The following is a 17,748-nucleotide window of genomic DNA, read 5'->3' as shown; positions in this document are numbered from 1 at the left end:
GCTTTAGACAAACGTTGCGGTGGGGCTATGGAAATTTACTGGGAGCACACTGTCAGAAGCCGCTATGGTGTCCGCATTGGGTAGAAGCACTGGTTAAACGGAGGAACTGGACACGCTAACCGCTTCATTTTCGAAAGGCGAAGCCAGTTCGACCGTGTCCGCAGTTATGTGACGTGGTTGTAAGCAGTGCGCAGTTTCGCATGCCTCGTCGTCCCATTAAATACCTTCCTTATCGTTGAGCTTTTCACGATCGGGAACCCCGTGCACCTATGCCCCAGACCACTTATCGTACTGGTATATCTTGCTAGGTAGCACATAACACTTTCGAAAGACGACACTTTTTTGCGGAAAATAGGTTCGTGAAAATCAGTGCACGTCGCGAGCAGGGCGGAAATTAACGGGACGCAACGCAGCGAGAAGTACGAAACCGAAGAAGACAGGGCTCCACCGTAGCAGTTTTGTTTACGAATATAATAAGCTCCGCCTAACATGTAGCTCCGGTGGCCTCCCGTGTTTTCCTGAAAGAAGGCCCCCAGAGTCCAAGTTTTAAGCCGCCACTATGGGGATCGAGAACGCCCCTCGCCCCTCCGATGGCCTCCTGCGCGAAAGGGGGCCGCTAACGCGCCCGACAAAATTACCGCGGAAATTGGCGGACGGGGGGCATCCCGGGAAACGGGCGAGCAGAGCCTCGACGCAGCGACGCCTAAAGAGAAAGCGCCGACAAGAGCGAGGACGCGGGGGAGAGCGCTCGTTCCCCGAACGGCACTTGCGTAACAAGCGTCTACGGGGGAACGGTCTAATTCATTAGTCGAGGCGCCCCGCGAGCCAATTAGCGCGCGCCCAGAACCGCGGCTCGCAGCCCGGGGCCGAACGGAGACCGGCCGACGAGCCGCCGACGTACACGGGCATCGCAGTCACCCAGTCCCCTCAGTCCACCGTTCGATTGCGCCGACCAGATACTTCGACCAGGCCTCGCAATCGGCAAATCTGCAGACCACTTTTTTTTTTTTTTTAATCTACGCATTGAGCTGGAGGAATATTTTAAAGGACATTGCACGAAGACCTTGGAAGTACGCACGCCCCAGAGCCGGGTGAGGCTCGAAGATATACTTTACGCTTGCACCAAAACTGGGTGTGGTATAAGAAGGTATTCGACTTGCAAGCATGCAACGCTCTGCGCTGCTCTAGGATATACGCCTAAAAAGAAAAAAAGTCTGGTTACTTAAGGACGTTTTGACGCATCACCCTTTATCACGTGACTCGTTACTTCGAAGGGTTTTTCTGATATACGAAAACCCCACTCGTCAAGTGGCAAAAGAACGGAAGGCGCGCCGAACTGCGCCGCATGCCTCGTGCTAAATGCAATGAAGCACGAGCTGATTTTTCTCATACTGCGGCTGTAAGTGCACCAGCAATCGGCGGGTACGGCAAATACCGCGTAGAAGGCCAGGGCTGCGCATGACACCACCGCAAGTGGATCCCCCACCTGCTCCATAAGGCTAACCTGTTGAAGGTAGACGAGAGTACGCCACAAAGGGGGCGTCGCGCCCGTCTTGGCGTTGACGCGTGCTAGCGTCCCGCTCGTGGCGACGCTGCCTGGGTGAGGGGGAGGGGGGAGGAGGCACACGTTTTATTGTCTTATAGGTGATATTTGTCTTGCTCAGACAAATTGATGCTATAGGTGAAATGCAATGTGAGGGAGTCACTTCACCACTTAGTAATGGATAAGAGTGCCCCCCCCCCCCCCCCCCCCCCCCATCCTTTGAGCAGAAAGAGAAACAAAACGAAGGTAGAACAATGACTTACCCAAGAAGTTCGCTAAGAACACGGCACGTGACTTGACGTGAAAAAAAAAAGTATATTGTAGTTGAAAACGACGCTTCACCGAAAAGAACTTGTATAGCGCAGTCAATTTAGTAAACGGTCATTTATCCGAACGATATTTCGTCGACTACGTCGACGAGGTCGACGGGCTTACACTGTTACTGAAATCGCTGGTAAACACCGGGCCCTGTTGACACTGCCCGTGAGTAACTAACTATACGTGCAATTGGCCGTCTTTGCTACTCCCGTCTTCGCGTTGAGCCTTCACGTCGAACACGCAAGACCGAAAAGGTATACCACATGTAACAAAAGTGGAAGACTAAGAAATTGATCGCCGCGCTCGTACACGTGTCTTACGCAATAACGGAAATTTCATTTGCTAAATCATCATCAAACCAAAAGTCGTGGGCGGAGCTCCATGCGCTACCCGCCGTACGTTGACGCCACTTTTTTTTAATGCTTTTAACCCTTGGAAAGGACGAGTTAGGGTACCTTTTGAAACGTAAATAATTGGTTGCAAAACGGGTTTCAAAACCTGGAAATTCTTACGAATAACATAAGGTTCCTGCACAACAGCTGGCCATTGTCATTTAGGCGGCGATATGCCTACGCCGCTGATGCAGAAATTCAAAAGACTATTCATCCTTCAGTAACAAACGATACGTGTAGCCGCACTATGCCCCTAAACGAACCTAAAATCAAGCCACTAACCGCTAGTAAATTAAAATTTCGTATAAATTTCACAGCCATTTTTGAGAAAACGCGAAAGGATCGAGGCAACATTTATATGCGCTTTTTGCGTTAAACCTGTTGCTTCAGCCAACATGGCTCAAATGTTATTTTGACTATTGTGATTGAGAGGAACACTGACAAAGGTGAACCGATGTTTCTAAACATTTGGAGTCAAGCGGGCAGTGTGTCGGCGTGTCTGCGCAGAGCTGTCGGCACGAAGCTCTATCGGCGACCTCAAAAAAGGTGCATACAGGAAGGAACGCACTCCTCGGAGCCCATTCCGAAGACTCACCGTCGTTTGGCTAGAGGGACCGTCCTCAAACATATTTTTTTCAATGTTTGAAAACGCACTTAGAAAGCTACTTTTCTCGCAAAAATCCCAAGAACTATTCGGCAGCAAATTATTACACGTAATAATAAGCTAAGTTTCACTCGAAATAAGGTTAACAAGCATAAGACGCCTCTGCAGAACAAGTCGTCAAAGTTTCGTGTTTTTGTTCAAACAGCAACAACCGGCTGCATCCCTCCAGACGTTCGAAAACAACAAAATTCAGCTCATGCAATGAACCAGGGGATAAAATGAATATCCTTTGAACGCGCCCGTGCTGTTCACAGAAAATCACTGCCCGAAACTCTCGGCAAGCTCGGCGTCGACGCCAGCACAACGCAGACTGCTGTTGTCGTCAGGTGCACGGGCCAAGCGGGGCGCTGCACTCCAGGCGGTGCTAAATACTTGAGTGACGTCAACAGCGGGCGTAACTCCCTCCTCAGCATCGTCGTTCGAGGAATGTCAGCGAATGGAATTTAACGGTTTCCTCCCTCGACACCACAGCAGACGAACTGAGCGGTTTTTAGACTTGACACCGAAGCTTTTAACGACAAAACACCGTTAAAATCAAACCAATCCGACGCCAAACCGGGACTGCTTGTAACGTCTAAGCATCCCCACCGCCCCTTCGCCGCGGAGCTGAAATCACCGCGCCGCATCGCAAAAGCGTCATGCTTTGGTCTAGTCATGCGCGCTCCGCGATGAAATCCGTCTGATGCCGCACCGTGAACTCTCTTTTAGAAGGTGCATCACAATCACGACCTGGAGCACACCTGCGTCGATTAATTTAAGCGCCCTGTCCAGAGAGGAGTGGACAGTCTGCTCTCTCAAAATAAAAGTGCGCATCGCGCCAAACCACGAGGAATACCGAGAAGAATTTGACGAAACATGCGCTGAACTCGTAAATAAACACCGATTAAAAAACGGAACCATCAAGTTAACGCCCACGCCATAACGGCAATAATACGTTTCCCAAACGTTATGTCCTTTCGATAGCAATCGACAGATGTCTGGCTGGCGGGCAGTTAACTATCCCGCCCTTTTTGATGGCGTGAGCCTCCAACGATACCCTGGCTGTTTCATCTGTACCCCGAGTCCAATGAGAATAAATAAAACAGCGAAGGAGGAACCCAGGGACAAATGGAAGGCACACAAACACAGTAACCCTCACAGTAAAGGAGACTTTTTTTTAAAGTTTGGATTACACTATGATTTGCGAGAGTAGTTCTTGACATTTTTTTTTTTCTTCTTTCTTGAACAACGTCTTCACCATTGCTTCCAAAGGTGAAGTGGGAAACCTAGCAGATGAATGCCACGCAACATGCAATACGGAACTGTTAGGAACTGAATGGGCGTGCGCGGCCTTTCAAGGGTCGCCTACAAAAACAAAGACGCAATGCTCCCTCCTCTTCGTAAGCAAGTGATAGAGTTAACACACGGCTCCATCTTAATTATACTCTAAGTCTTATGGTTCGTAAGTCGACGTTAGCAACACATACTGTTTGCCAAAACAGAAACAGAAAAGTGATGACCACTGATTACCACAATCAAGTCACGAGGCAGGAAAAGATATGACGCTGCGTAAAATAGCACGCATAAAAGTCCAGTAAACTCTATAGGCCTGTCCTAAGGAATCAAGCGCGTGATAAAAGGGAGTGACAGTCATTCATCTTTCACCTCAAATATCTACGCCGGTAAGTATACGAACAAGCGAAAGAAAGAAGCTAACAAGCAAACGTTTGAGTAATACGACATCGTTTTGAACATACACTGCGCCTCGAACGGGACCACCAAAGAGGGAGCCGCGTCATAGCTAAATCCCCCAACCTATAAAACTGACCAAAACAAAAAAAGCTGAAGCGGGATTTGGTTGAAGGGGAGAAAGGACGCCATAAAAAAACATCGAGAGGCCGTCGCGCGCGCAGTCAACCCCCGTCAAAAGGGTTGCGGTGGCGAACCCACCCTTCCGGTGCGTACAAGCCACGGCAACGAGCTCGCAGCAACCGAACACGCCATCACCGCAGGGAAAGGGGAGACGAAGCGCCGTACAATAACACGGAAGAAACGCCGAAAGGAATAAAATAAATCGCAGCCCAGATGAAATAAAATCCCGCAGACTAAACATATGCAGAAGCGAGGTGGTGGATAACCCATTCGTACTGCTTTGCGGGGGCCCCCCCCCTCTCGAGCGAGCGAACATAAGCCTCTTCCGCGGCGGGGTCCGGAAGACGTTTTAAATTGCCTCCCGACCCTATAATACGTCTCCATAGCAGAAATAGAAAAAAAAAATATTTCGAAAGGGAAAGATTTCGTGTTCGCCATTTAGCACTCGGAGACCTGTCAAAGGAGTCGCGCTACAGATTGAATAACTTCGCGGCGGGGTTCGGCTGCGCCGCAGCGCAGTGCTTCTAAACGCCGCATAGTTTTTGTTTTGTTTTTTTACTTTTTTTCTCTCTCGATTTTCGTTCATGTAGATGATGTAGATGGGTGCGGGAACAAGACACGTACACGGGGCTGCGGTTTTTGACGGCGGCAAGCGCGAAAGGGGTCGCGCGGAGGTCGCGTCGGGTCGAGAGGGTTTCCAGGGCGCGTTTAAAAGAGTCGAGTGGTTAAGGGGAACCCCCTTTCTCTCCTCCTTTTTATGTTTAAATTCCTTCGCTCCGCAGGGACCACTCCAGGGGTGAATACGTAATTCTGCTCTCTCGTTTTTACTTCCTTCAATGTTTTAATGGTTTGTTATTACTCGGTGCCCACGTGAGTGCTCGGTTAAACGATGTCATTAGTATGCACGGTCAAAAGAGGCTTTTGAGAGTCGCTCGGCGATACGATATTTCCATACGACTCGAATGAGGAGAATTCTTTATGAAGGTGACACGTGTATCGAGGACTGCAAAACGTTACGTTAGAACAACCCGAGAAACAAAAGTTAAATACCGTGTGACGTCCGCTCTCTGACGTAGCCCATGATATGAACCATTTCGAGAACTCGATCAGAGGAAACACGTACAGTGTTTTCTACCTCAAATAAAATAACAAAATCTGCGCTTCTGCGCATTCTCTGACATGGGGCCTCATGCGTCATTAGCGGGCCTCGTGACTTTTGACTCACGCGGCACGCTAATGAACGACGGGTCTGAGGTAAACGAAACGCCGGTCTGCCCCACGCTTCGGCCGAACCCGCGAATTGGGGACAACTCGAAGGGGGCGCGTAGCTTTTGTCGAGAGACACATGCACCATTCAAGAATCATCGAGAGAAGAGCGTTTGCTGTCGTCGCGCAACGGAGAGATGTTCTGAGAACAATAACGTGCACATAGCAACATGTAGCTGGTAAAAGATGCGAAAGTCGTGTCAATCGCACGCGTATAGATTGATCTGAATTCGTACGTGTTACTCCGCATATGAACTTAAGTTGGAAAAGCGTAGCATGAATCTCGAGGCTTCAGTGACCATGTGCAAATAAAGAAACCTAGGGCGTAGCAAATATTAATGCCGTCCCTCAGGAACGGTTGGTCCTCAGTTGATTATCCGCAATTATCCTCTATCCAGAGTGACGAGTTAGCTAGGAAGCGCTTTATGCAGGACACGACTTGTACTGATAACACGTCACAATTCCTATAAAGTACCGTGCAACTGAGAGAGAGGATCCGTAAAGCTACACAGAGAAACTCCGCCATCAATTACAACATCGAACCGACGTCAGTAAATGAAGGCAGTCGTTAACCCGTCGCTTCGATTTGTGAGTCGGTGTGGAGATCCGCCGCCTTCTCGATGCGAATTATAATCAAAGTGGATCCCTTCCCATTCAGTCACCTAGGATATCCTATTGCAACTTCTGACGAGCAACAAGCGCATAAAAACTCTTATAGAAAAAAAGAAATAAATAAAGCAACTCGTATACAAACTTTTCAAGGAATCTGTAGGATGCAAAAGTCGTAATTAATTATTAACGCAGAACGACATAATTTGGCTGTGCGTGAAAAACAAAAAATTAAATTATCAATCGAAACTGACGAAATTGCATCAATGAGGCAAAAGCCACGAACCGAAATCGAATAGTTACGGGCACTCCCGGTCAAATAAACTAAAGCCTGGAAAGTATTCGAAGCTCCCAAATCTTTCAATCTGATAAAAACAGCGAAGGCTAACCGTCAAATGCTTTTGAACGGAATCTAAGATATATGTTCCTCAACGGAGCGCAGTACCTCTCCCGAGATCTCATCCATTTTAAGAAACCTAGTCGAATTGCTATCCGTAATGCAAGATTCTAAAGCCATAATTGGTGGTCCGCCTCCCTCGCGGGCGTATACTTCCCGCGGCTTTGAGTGCCGAGGCCGCAGCAGGGCCCATAGCATCGCGCAAGGGCGCACACGTCTGACCGATGAAGTCATCAGAGCTGCTCCTCCGGCAGAGCCACACTTCTCCGCAGTACTCGGAGGCCGTGGGCGAAGCCGCCCCTCGCGCTCCCGGTCCCGTAACAAATGCACCGGAGGCGGGTGGGACGGAAACGCCATTGTTCCGAGAAACGCCGACTACCCGATTTGTTCCCGTGCCCGCTTTATTCGTGAGAGATCGATCCCAAGACGGCTGGCGCCAGATGGAGCTGAGAAGATTCTTAATCTTCATTTTTTCCCACTCGTCACGGCCCGGGAGCCCCCTCGGTCTCGCCTGACCCGTCCACGTCCTCTTTGCATAGAGATGCGGGGCCGCGACGCTCGGCCGACCAAACGATGGGTCGGGCACGGACCCTCGGGGGCCAGGCACCGAGCGGCTTCACCACTCGCGCTCCTTCGGTTCGCGTCGGCGAAGTCAGGGTGACGTTGCACCAATTCCATTTGGCGAACCTACGGGCCAACAAACGAACGCGCTAGTTTTCAAACGCTGTTCGAAAACAGTCATGCTCGTGCGTTTCTAGAGCCCCGATGGCTGTGATAGGTGTAGACAGACGAAGCTTAGATCGGTTTTCCAGCCTCAAATGTGATCAAGACTGGAACGCTGGAAGTATGCTTTACATGGGAGTATTACGAGAGCAGGTATGTCTCTTAGGCACTAAAATACGAATGTGAAATACGAGGAGAAAACGTATACAAGCGAGACGGTTAGGAAAATCATAATCTCGTATTATCCATTATTTTTTTTTTATTTTTATCCTCAGATTGTGATTATGGTGAAATAACTCGTAAGTGTTTAAGAAAAAAAGGTAGAATTCCGTGCATGAGTTTCGCATTGAGCGAAACTCATACGGCGGTCTTACGGCGCTCCTTGAAGCGTATTACGCGCTCCTTGAAGCGTATAAGGAAGGCGAATCATCACCTACGACGTTCTGTTGCAATGCTGTCGAAACAACAGATGTAACGACATCAGCCGTACGCTTCCGGTTGCCATAGCAAGGAGAGACACGTGTCTTCGCTTCGGGACATTTTGAAGGTCGTGCAGGCCCTTCTTTGCTGCCAAAATTAATATTTTACGCACTGGACTCCTAATTTTCGATGACCAAAGCGCGCGTGCCGTAAACGCTGGTGTTTGTTGGCATTACTAACGCGTTTGCGACTGCAGCATACAAAATCGCTGAAAAATCATTAAAAAGAAAAGCGGAGGGCAATAAAAAAAAGAAAAAAAAAGATGGCGAATGTAAAAAAACATGTCTTATCCCAGTTTATTCGTCTGAGCCTTCTGTATATTCCGGATGATATATTTTCAGAAATGCGCGTTTTTCCAGGACCAGTTTCGACGGTAATATCAACTCCGCAGCTTTTTTTTCTTTCTTTTTTTTCGAACAGCGCGCAACAAGAAGCATTAAATAAAAGCATAATAGAGAACCAAGTGTTCAGTACTTTAGTTGTACAAACATTTTTTTTTAATCCTTGGCTTTTTGTTGTTGTAGCTATGTTTTCAATAAAAAAAAAAAACAACTAAACTTCCATATGCTTTGTTAAGTTCTTCCCAAGCTTATAGAGAAACCAAAATTGTAGGTAAATAAGATTGGATTGCGAATAGTGAGGTTCATGTTTCGTTTTGCTTTGCTTCGTTGATGCTGACTTGTCCATGTCGAGGGGCAACTGACATGGGTTTGACTCAGTGACTTTGACTATAATGTCTATCGCTTCTAACGGGGCCAACGACCACCATATTAAACACGATCTAACGGTACATATAACGGGCAACAAAATGTGCGAACGAGAGCTGATGCAACTCTAAAAAGTGCAGACGATACAAAATTATATACATGCACACCATCCACTATTTTGTGGTGAGCGTTACCGCCACACGAGCGTTCGCCCAGTGAAACAGAATAGGACGTTATAATTATTTACACAGATGGAGGTCGCTTCACATGCGAGATTCGCTGAAACTGGTTCTATGCTCTGGATGGCCAATCTAGCCAGTTCCTCGCACAGAAGAGTTTTTGAATATAAATATCTTGGCCTCCTTTTCACGCCTGATTTATCTTGGTCTAAGCACATTGATACGACATGTAACAAATCTCTTAAAAGACTTGGATACCTGCGGCGTACCTTACGTGTGGCACCACAAGATACTAAGCTTTTAACTTATAAAACTTTGATTCGCCCAATCCTCGAATATGGTTCTATTATTTGGTTTCCCTACAAAGAGTCCGATATAAAAAAGGTCGAATCAGTACAAAAGAAATCGGTACGTTTTATTTGTCGTCGGTATGACAGAAACTTTTCTCCTTCTTCTAATCTTTCCGTGTTAGGTCTAAGACTTCTTTCTGAGCGTCGTGGTATCGAGCGCCTAAAGTCTCTGTATTTCATGGTTAACTCATCACGTTTTGACTCGTTACATAACTACATAAAGTTTCTCGAGCCAACTGCAACTAGGAGCCACCATGAATTAAACATTTTACCTTTTCATCCTCGTACTGATATGTTTAAATACAGTTTTTTTCCTCACACCATTGAACGCTGGAATTTATTACCAGGAAACATCCGATCACTACAACCAGATGAATTTCTGTGTGCCGTTGACAGTGGTCCACAGTGATGTCCGGACCGTCTGTGTTTACCTCCCACTCCTGCCATAGCCCCAGTGGGGCTGCAGTATGTATAAATAAATAAATAAATAAATTTCGAAAGCACAAACTCGCGCTTATCGCCATGAGCATATGAACGCAAATTCACCTAGAACAGCCACGAGTTTAATAAAAACTCAAACAGGATCTGGATTTCTCTCGTCACAATGTCTGAGGCAGTTTCGCGTTACGTGGTGTATTGTAATCCCTCAGGTACCCCGAGACAGACGCCAACGCTGGGCTAACCAGAGACGGCGCACGGCGGGTGGCCAAGAGTAACCCCAAGAATGTCCTAAGGGCGCGGCAGCGTTAGCCTGAGCACCAACCGCCCTGAGCGGCAGAGAGGAGACGGCAACGGGCCCGATATATATGCAGCGTCGCGCCGAACGGGAAGACAGGCAGCAGAGGGCGGCTGAAGCCACGCCGCCGCTGCCTTGGGGCTCGAGACAGACGCTTTAGGCGCGCTATTTTTAAAGCCAGGGCCCGCGCCCCAGACAGACACCCGCGCGGCTGCATATGCGAGCACCAAATGAAGGGAAACGGCGCCGGGGTGCCGCTCGCTCTTGCGCCGCTGCGGGGAGAACTGCGTCGGTCGGCGACAAATACGAGCACGTGCCAAGAGGCAGTCGGACACAATGTAACCGCGATGCTAGGAGCTGTTTAGAGGCCTCCTAACTAGCAGCGGGGCGGGGGAACCAAGAACGAGCTAGGGAAACGCCCGTTGCCAACAAGAAAGCTGTGCTCGCCTGCTTGCGGAAGGGTTGCCAAGTCGATGCCCGGAGGCGCTCGGACGGGGAGTAGCCGGCGTTTGTCACGCCTCCGCGTGCTCCGTTTCGCCGACTTCTTGACGCGGCGTCGTAACTCGGTCGCGGGCCGAAGGCTCGACGGCCAGATGCAAAATCTCGTTAGAACACATGCCCGGAAGCGCATCGGAAGACGCGAGCAAACACTTTCCCGGAAACGCGCCGGAAGGGGGGGGGAGGGAGAGACCGGCCTCCGGCGTCGTTAGCCGCGTGCGGCGCTGGCGACAGCGCGTGCGCCGCCGGGGCCGCTGCTAGACAGAGCGGCGCCTAGCAATCACCTAATAGGCGAACTGTTCCAACGACCGGCGAACGGACGCGAAAACAATAACGAGCAAAAATAAAAAGCACGGGGTGAAGGCTCAATTTGGAAGCAGCAGCCTTTCATGTTTCAATATCGGGGAACACAAATTGCGAGGCTCGGCCGCCATAAATATTAATGGCGCGGTCGGAGTGGATTATAAGCGCGCGATCTGTTCGCGACACGCCGCGTCGCATGTCTGCCACGGCGCACGAATACATGCGTAACGCGCTCAGGTACGCGGTGCCCGCTGCTTGACATGCGGGCCGAGCCAGGGGACGCTCCGAATTAGCGCCGCTGTCCCCTCGGCGGCAGGGACACCGGCGGGGAGGCGCTCACGTCCGACGCGGGAAGGCCCGGCTGAGGCTTGGCGCCCCTGTTCGAACATTCGCGGTCAGATGTAATTGTCACGCGCCGAGCTGGTTCTGTCACAAGCCGTTTCGGGGGGCAGGCGTCCGGGTGAACGATAAATGAGGCACGTGCCGCGTCGCCTTTAATGCCTCCAATCGCGCCTAATTTCGGCTGCCGGCACGTACCACGCCTTGCGCCACGAAGGTGCAATCGGTAATGGAGCTTACGGCGGCTGCTCGAGCCCGTTTTAAAGGGTCGTTGCTACCGATTATGTGGTCGCAGGACGCCAGTGTTAACAGCTGTGTAGCGGAACGCTATGACCGGAAGATGCGAGCGCGAAAATGAACGAGACGCACGAGCCAGCGAGACAGAGGTTCTTTGAATGCCCACGCGGGCCATTACACCCTCAGATCTACGACATGCAAGACCGCGTACACGCGACGTTTTTGGGGGAAAGCAACAAAAAACGTACCCATGGCCCGACATCTTTTTTCTACTGCGCCGTGTTACTTTATTCCAAGGACCCCCCCCCCCCCCCCCCCAAAAAAAAAAGAAAAAAAAGACGAAAATGCCAATATATATATAAGGAGCGCCTTAATAATCATTCAGCGCGTCGTTCGGCAGTTTACAACCTAACATAAAGTCGGACAGACACAAACACAAGAAAAGGGAACGGATAAAGCAAGAAGGGGAACCATCGAACGAGGAGTATGCAGAACAGGAGCCGAACCGAGTAAAAGTTGTTTTGGGGGCCCATTCTGAGTTATTCATCGGGCTCGTCTGAATCCGCGGAGGGCAGTCAAATACGAGCCCGACGGCCGCATGCCGAGTGCTCGGGGCGAGACGGCCCTTCCTCGGGCAGACGCGAGCGAGGCACACGGGCAGGCCGCCGCGGGAGCCTCAGAGGGACGCCGGCAGCCTCCGCGCCCTCAGGCCCGCATGCAAACAGCGCACCGCCCACGCAAATAACCCGAGTGAATAAGGAACGAGCGCTTTGGCCGCTGTAATCCGTCCGCTTTATCACTGGCCCACGTATAAATAGAGCGCCAGTCCCAGTGTACGTGGACGGCCGCGGTACGGCCGTAAGGAGGGGGACCGAAGGAACTTACAAAAACAACAAGAAGCGGGAAAAGAGGAGCGAGCCGTAAAGAAGGCGAGATGCGGCCGCTCGGGCCATGCGAACGAGAAAACTATAAAGAAAAATGAAGGGAGCGGGAATACCAGGATCGCGATGCAAAACGTTAGGGACGAAAACAAGCGGTAGTAGGCCTAGCAACAAAAAAAAAAAAAAAAATGAAAATAGCGCTATCAACAATAACACTAATAATAACGAAAGACGGTTTATGTCGCATCTCGAAAAAAAGGAACAAAAAAAAAAAGTCATATCTACGCGCATATGCTTGCATCTTGCGCTCTTCTTTTTTTTTTTTTTTTCCTCAAAGAACGTCGCAAAAAATAAGTAGAGGCCTTGGACGTAAGCAACGTAAGTGTAGCGGCAGAAAGTGGAAGGATGGTGGGGAAAGTGGGGATGACCGGGTGGGGAAGAAGCGGGGAGCGTTCGTGCATACGGGCCGGCGCTCCCAGAGCGCGTGCTGGAGCGCCAACGCGCCAGAATGTCCCCGGGGGGGAAGAGGGGGGGGGGGGGGGGGTTTCGAGCACGACGCCAAGGGTTGTTACCTCCACGCCGCCTCCGAGGTTCGAAAGAAACCCTCCGCCAGCCCTGCGCGTGCCGTCGGAAAGGGCGCCGAGGCCAGTCGGAAGATAGGACCCAACTCGTTTTCCACCCCCCCCCCCCCCCCCCATGTTTTTTTTTTTGTTTTTGTTTTTTTTCTTAGACGAGCGTGCATAAAAACCCCGAGCGGGTTCGGCTGGCACACAGCGGAAGAGTACACGGCACTTCCCCGGCCGCTGTTTACTGCTCCGGAGTGTCATCCGCGGGGCACGCGAGCCATCAATTTTTCACCAATTTGCGTCGCTCTTTCCGGAGTTTGGGAATGGGTGCCACGCCGCGTCTGCTCCATGCCGTTTGTTTGGCCCGCGCCCACGCTTCGTTGTTGCTCCCTTTTGTGCGCTGTAGTTTGTTTGTCCCGAATTCCTCGAATGCACGTTGGGCTAAAACGCATCGCTGACGTAACCGTGTGGGAAGAAAAGCTTCCACTTCCGCGACCCTCCCCGAGGGAAAAGGACATAAACGGACGATAAACTTCGTTTTGCTGCCACCCCTGGAAACCGTGGAAGAGACGAGAAAACCTCTCGAGATTGGGAACAGGTGCAGCGTGTTAGATGAAGACAATTAAGAATTTGATCTTCAAAGAAGCTCAAGTCCGCCGGCGAGGTGGTGATACCCAATCATTATTAAAACCTGAGACAAGAGAAACACGAAACGAAATTACAATCTTTTACCCCACCCCCGAACCAAAAAGGTGTCCTACTAAGCTTTTGGCACTGAATCAATACTTCTGTTTCCCCTTTTCAATCGTCTGACTGCATGGACACAGGACGAGAGAATGGCCACATGTCCTTACTTTCATGCATCTTTAATTTCGCTTTCATTTTTTTTTTTCGGTTTTAATCGTGACTTCGAGTATCGCCCTCTTTACAAGCAACTGGGGATCGAGGCACAGACTTTTCCGCGAATTCTTATATCGCTGAACCCGTCTCAAGCTCCCTAAAGGTATTAGAGGGTGCAGAGCGTCAATCGGTAAAAAGAAAGGAGTCAGCAGAGCTCACACGGAATGCCAGAATATATGTCCGTCGCGTGGAGATGGAGGTGGCTGTACGGGCCACCGCCACCTGCAAAGAGAACGAATGCTTGTACACTGACTATACGTTTCACTCATTCATTCTCAGGCAATATCTTCCAGCTCTAGTAATCAGTCTAACTTCGTAAAACACGCACAACTGTTTTTTCGTATTTACAACACCGAAATGCCTTCTGTGCAGAATCAGGAGCATGCAATTCAATAAAGAAACAATACATCGAGTGAACACCGTAACGTCTGTATTGAGTCATGATATACTGTCCATAACAAACGACAGTGCAGATTAAAAAGTTAAGCGCTGACTTCTGGGAGGCACGGGCGTGAATTTACAAGGTGCTCTCCTCGTACGAATGACTGTGAAAATAAAACGTTCTGCGGGGATCATGCAGCTCTAATGTACGTGCACTAATCCCATTGCACACGGCTTCTCAGGTGGAGGGTTGCGAACAAATTTATTTTGTACGGAGACGTTTTATCAGTATAGCCCTTGACCGTTAGCTCGAAGCGCCATTCCTTTTCAATCGCAATCAAAACTTATTTCAAAGTAGACTTTCGAAGCTCGGTGAAAGCCGAAAAATACACAATCTGCTCTTGTCACACGCTTGCCCGTATGGGATACTCGACTGTGTATTCTTTACCTCTGACGTTCAGATTTTGTATCCGGTGTCAGTCAGGAATCAGCCCATACTTTTATTTTTAACATCTGGAAGTCTGGGACTATTGCCTGTCGAATGCGCCATAAGGGTACTATAATCTGCGACCATTTTGAAACCTGTTGGCGATGGATATTTAGTGCGCAATTTGGCAAATGTATCGCGGACTTCATTAGTAACTTTGGATTGTGGTTACGTTTATTTCTTTGTGGTTTGTTTCGTGCGTATCGATCATGATATACACTAGATAAAAATATAACTTTCCCCGTCCTATCTTTCTTTCGCGACTCTTGGGGTAAAGGCTATTGTATTTAATGCAAATTTGCTTCTGACTCCATAACCAAATATGGTAGTTGACGGCTGGGTTTTTACAATATATAGGACTGTCCTATTATGAAAAAGAAATAATGATTTGACATCCTTGTAATCAGAAGACAATTTTTAAGACGGCAGTAAACGAGTAACAGGGATACAACGTATCCATTAAAACGTGGCAGATCAGACTCCACGAAGTCCGATGTTGTGTGAGTGGTCATTTCAACCGACGTGGATCTAACGGCCAGACAGTCAACCTGTTTAAACTTTATTAGTGTAAAAATAATCGTCAGCCAGCTAAAACTTTTACTGATGCCACAAAATATCATTGAAGGTGTTTATTGGTGCTGAACACAATTTTATTTTCGTCGCGCCGCAACGAAACAGAGGCGTAAGAAATGTAAGAAGCCGTTTAGACCAACAAAACCGTTAAAGAACGCAAAGTCCGCCTTCCCATTCGTCCTCCGTCGAAGCGAAAGGAGACCCAGCCAAGTCCATCAGTCCTCGTCCATTTTCGCCTCTGCATAGTCTCGAACGCTCCACACACGCCCGCACACACGCGCATACAAAAACGCACGCACGCCGAGCCCGACCGAGAGGGCCCAACTGGCCAAGGGGATGCCCCCCCTCTCCAACAAGGCGCGCCCGTAGCTCGGGTCCCCTCCGTTGCCTGGAACAACCCTCCCTCCCCCGTCGGCAGAACTCCGGTCCGCTTGAATGCAGGACATGGAGCCGTGAGTCATGAAATGACCGACGGACTCCCTGGGAACACGGCGGCCCCGCCGCCGGCTCAGCTGGGGAGGGGGGAGCCGGCCGCGTCCATTGCGCCCACCCGAGGGCAACGGACAGCGCTTCCACGGAGGGGGCACCCGAGGCAGGGGAGGTGTCCAGGCGCCGTTAATCACGACGGGGCATCGAGCGAGAGGGACGCCAGTGGGATTCGGAGGCAAGGTGAAGGTCGACTCGGAAGGAGCGTGCCCGCGCATCGGGGCAAAGCCGGACGAAGGGAAGGCAGTGCACCGTGGGGAAGGTGGAATCCAGAACCAGCGAGAGGCAAACATGCAGGCAAAGAGTTAGTAGGTAGTTTTAGAATAGGGGGTCCCAACGCTTTGGGTCCCTCGAGCAGCTCGGGGCGTCGCACTGCGCAAGTGCGGAAGCTGTGGGCATACGCAGTGCGACACTCCAAGCTGTTTGGGGACCCTTTTATACATTGGGGCTCCCTGCTCTAGAACTCGCTATTGACTCGACGTCGAAGGTGAGCTCTTCTCGTTTCAGGGGTATACCTTAACTCTCGAAAGTTGCAGAGCCTGAACCACTGTTTTGAACGAAAGGTGTATGAATGAGGCATTGAGTAGAACTTGTGCTTAACAACCTGACGGCAGCACCGATTCGAAACTAAACCGAAAAGGTAGACGAGACCGGAATAGGACGAGGAAAAGTGTAAATATCGCGCAGGAAAATGCGATGGAATAAAGGTATGCGCAGAGAGAGTTGTGGATAACGGGTCCAAATAAACCATGCGCGGTGACTGAAATCTTCATTCAAAGTACTGTGTTGTAATAACTTCCTCAAGAGTTTTTTTTTTTTTTTTTTTTTTTTTTATCGTTATATTCGTACGTATTCCCAAATTTCTGCCTTGTTTTTTTACTACTGTTATAAGTACTCCATTGAAATCGTTTCTATTGTTTCCGTCTTCTTTATGTTTGTGACGGTCATCATTTTTAAGAGAAGGGCGAGAACCCGTCAAGCTGTTAGGTGATGGTTTTTGTCATCGATCTTCCTCGATCACTTATATGAATAAATATAAATAATAATAAGATTACTGACATTTTTTGTTGTTGTTTTGTACTCGCCGAAACGGGACTATACTTCAGTGTGACAAGGATGGCTTATGTGCCTGCGTTTACCCGGTTTTGTATTCTTTGTTTTACCAAGGTGTTGTCGTCAAGATTTTATTTTCTAATTTGTAGTTTACGTAATAATTTTCCTCGACAACAATCGCGAACCAGCTAGCTTTTCCAATACAGAACAATATTTGTCTGCCCTTTTCCCTTTCACTGCAATTGGGTGAAAACACCGCCATCCCCCCAGCTATGAGCAACTCCAAACAATTAACCACCGTGCATTTAACAATTACACCCGCTCTTCACAAGCCGCCTTCGTCAGACCACGAATCGTTCCAGCGAAAACCGGCCTTCGCCCTTCGCGTCGAGTGGATCGTTGCTGGCTACGAGAAAAAGAAGCGGCGCACAATGGGTACGAAGAGGTGCGACGATGCTCGGAGCCGGGTGCAATCGTCCAGCTTAGCGGTGCCGACTTTACTCGCCGTTAAACGTCGATGGCCGTCTTCATCCCTTTCGTCGGACCTTATCTAAGTGCCGCGAGAGGAGAAAGGAAGTCGTCAAAGGGAGAACAAGGGAGCGGCACTTTTGAGCGCCGGCAGGGCTCGAGCCCCCGGTCCGCTCCGTCGGCTCCTGCGAGGGGAAGGGCAGAGGCGACGGAGGCCGCAGTCCTCACTCTTTACGACCGCTCCGAGAGACCGCAATGGAGCAGCGGCCCCGCTAAACGGCCGCGCCGATCCCGCGCTTTTACGACGCGCGAGCACTGACCATCCTCTCGAGATGGGAACACGTCGGGGAGCGGACGCCGG

At 49.8% G+C, this 17,748-nt stretch overlaps 1 protein-coding gene across 1 annotated transcript in view; it reads right to left on the bottom strand.

Moving 5' to 3' along the window:
- LOC8040134 (POU domain protein 2) overlaps positions 1–17,748 on the bottom strand; it is a 167,127-nt gene that overhangs the window by 100,003 nt on the left and 49,376 nt on the right. Inside the window, 1 exon segment of the mRNA XM_042288280.1 lies at positions 14,099–14,161. Coding sequence (XP_042144214.1) covers positions 14,099–14,161 — 63 coding nt within the window.

This window comes from Ixodes scapularis, unplaced genomic scaffold (assembly GCF_016920785.2).
Source record: "Ixodes scapularis isolate PalLabHiFi unplaced genomic scaffold, ASM1692078v2 PGA_scaffold0__279_contigs__length_252992795, whole genome shotgun sequence".
NCBI classification, from domain to species: Eukaryota; Metazoa; Arthropoda; class Arachnida; order Ixodida; family Ixodidae; genus Ixodes; species Ixodes scapularis.
Note: the sequence above shows the minus strand (reverse complement) of the source record. Positions and strands in the feature narration are given on the sequence as shown.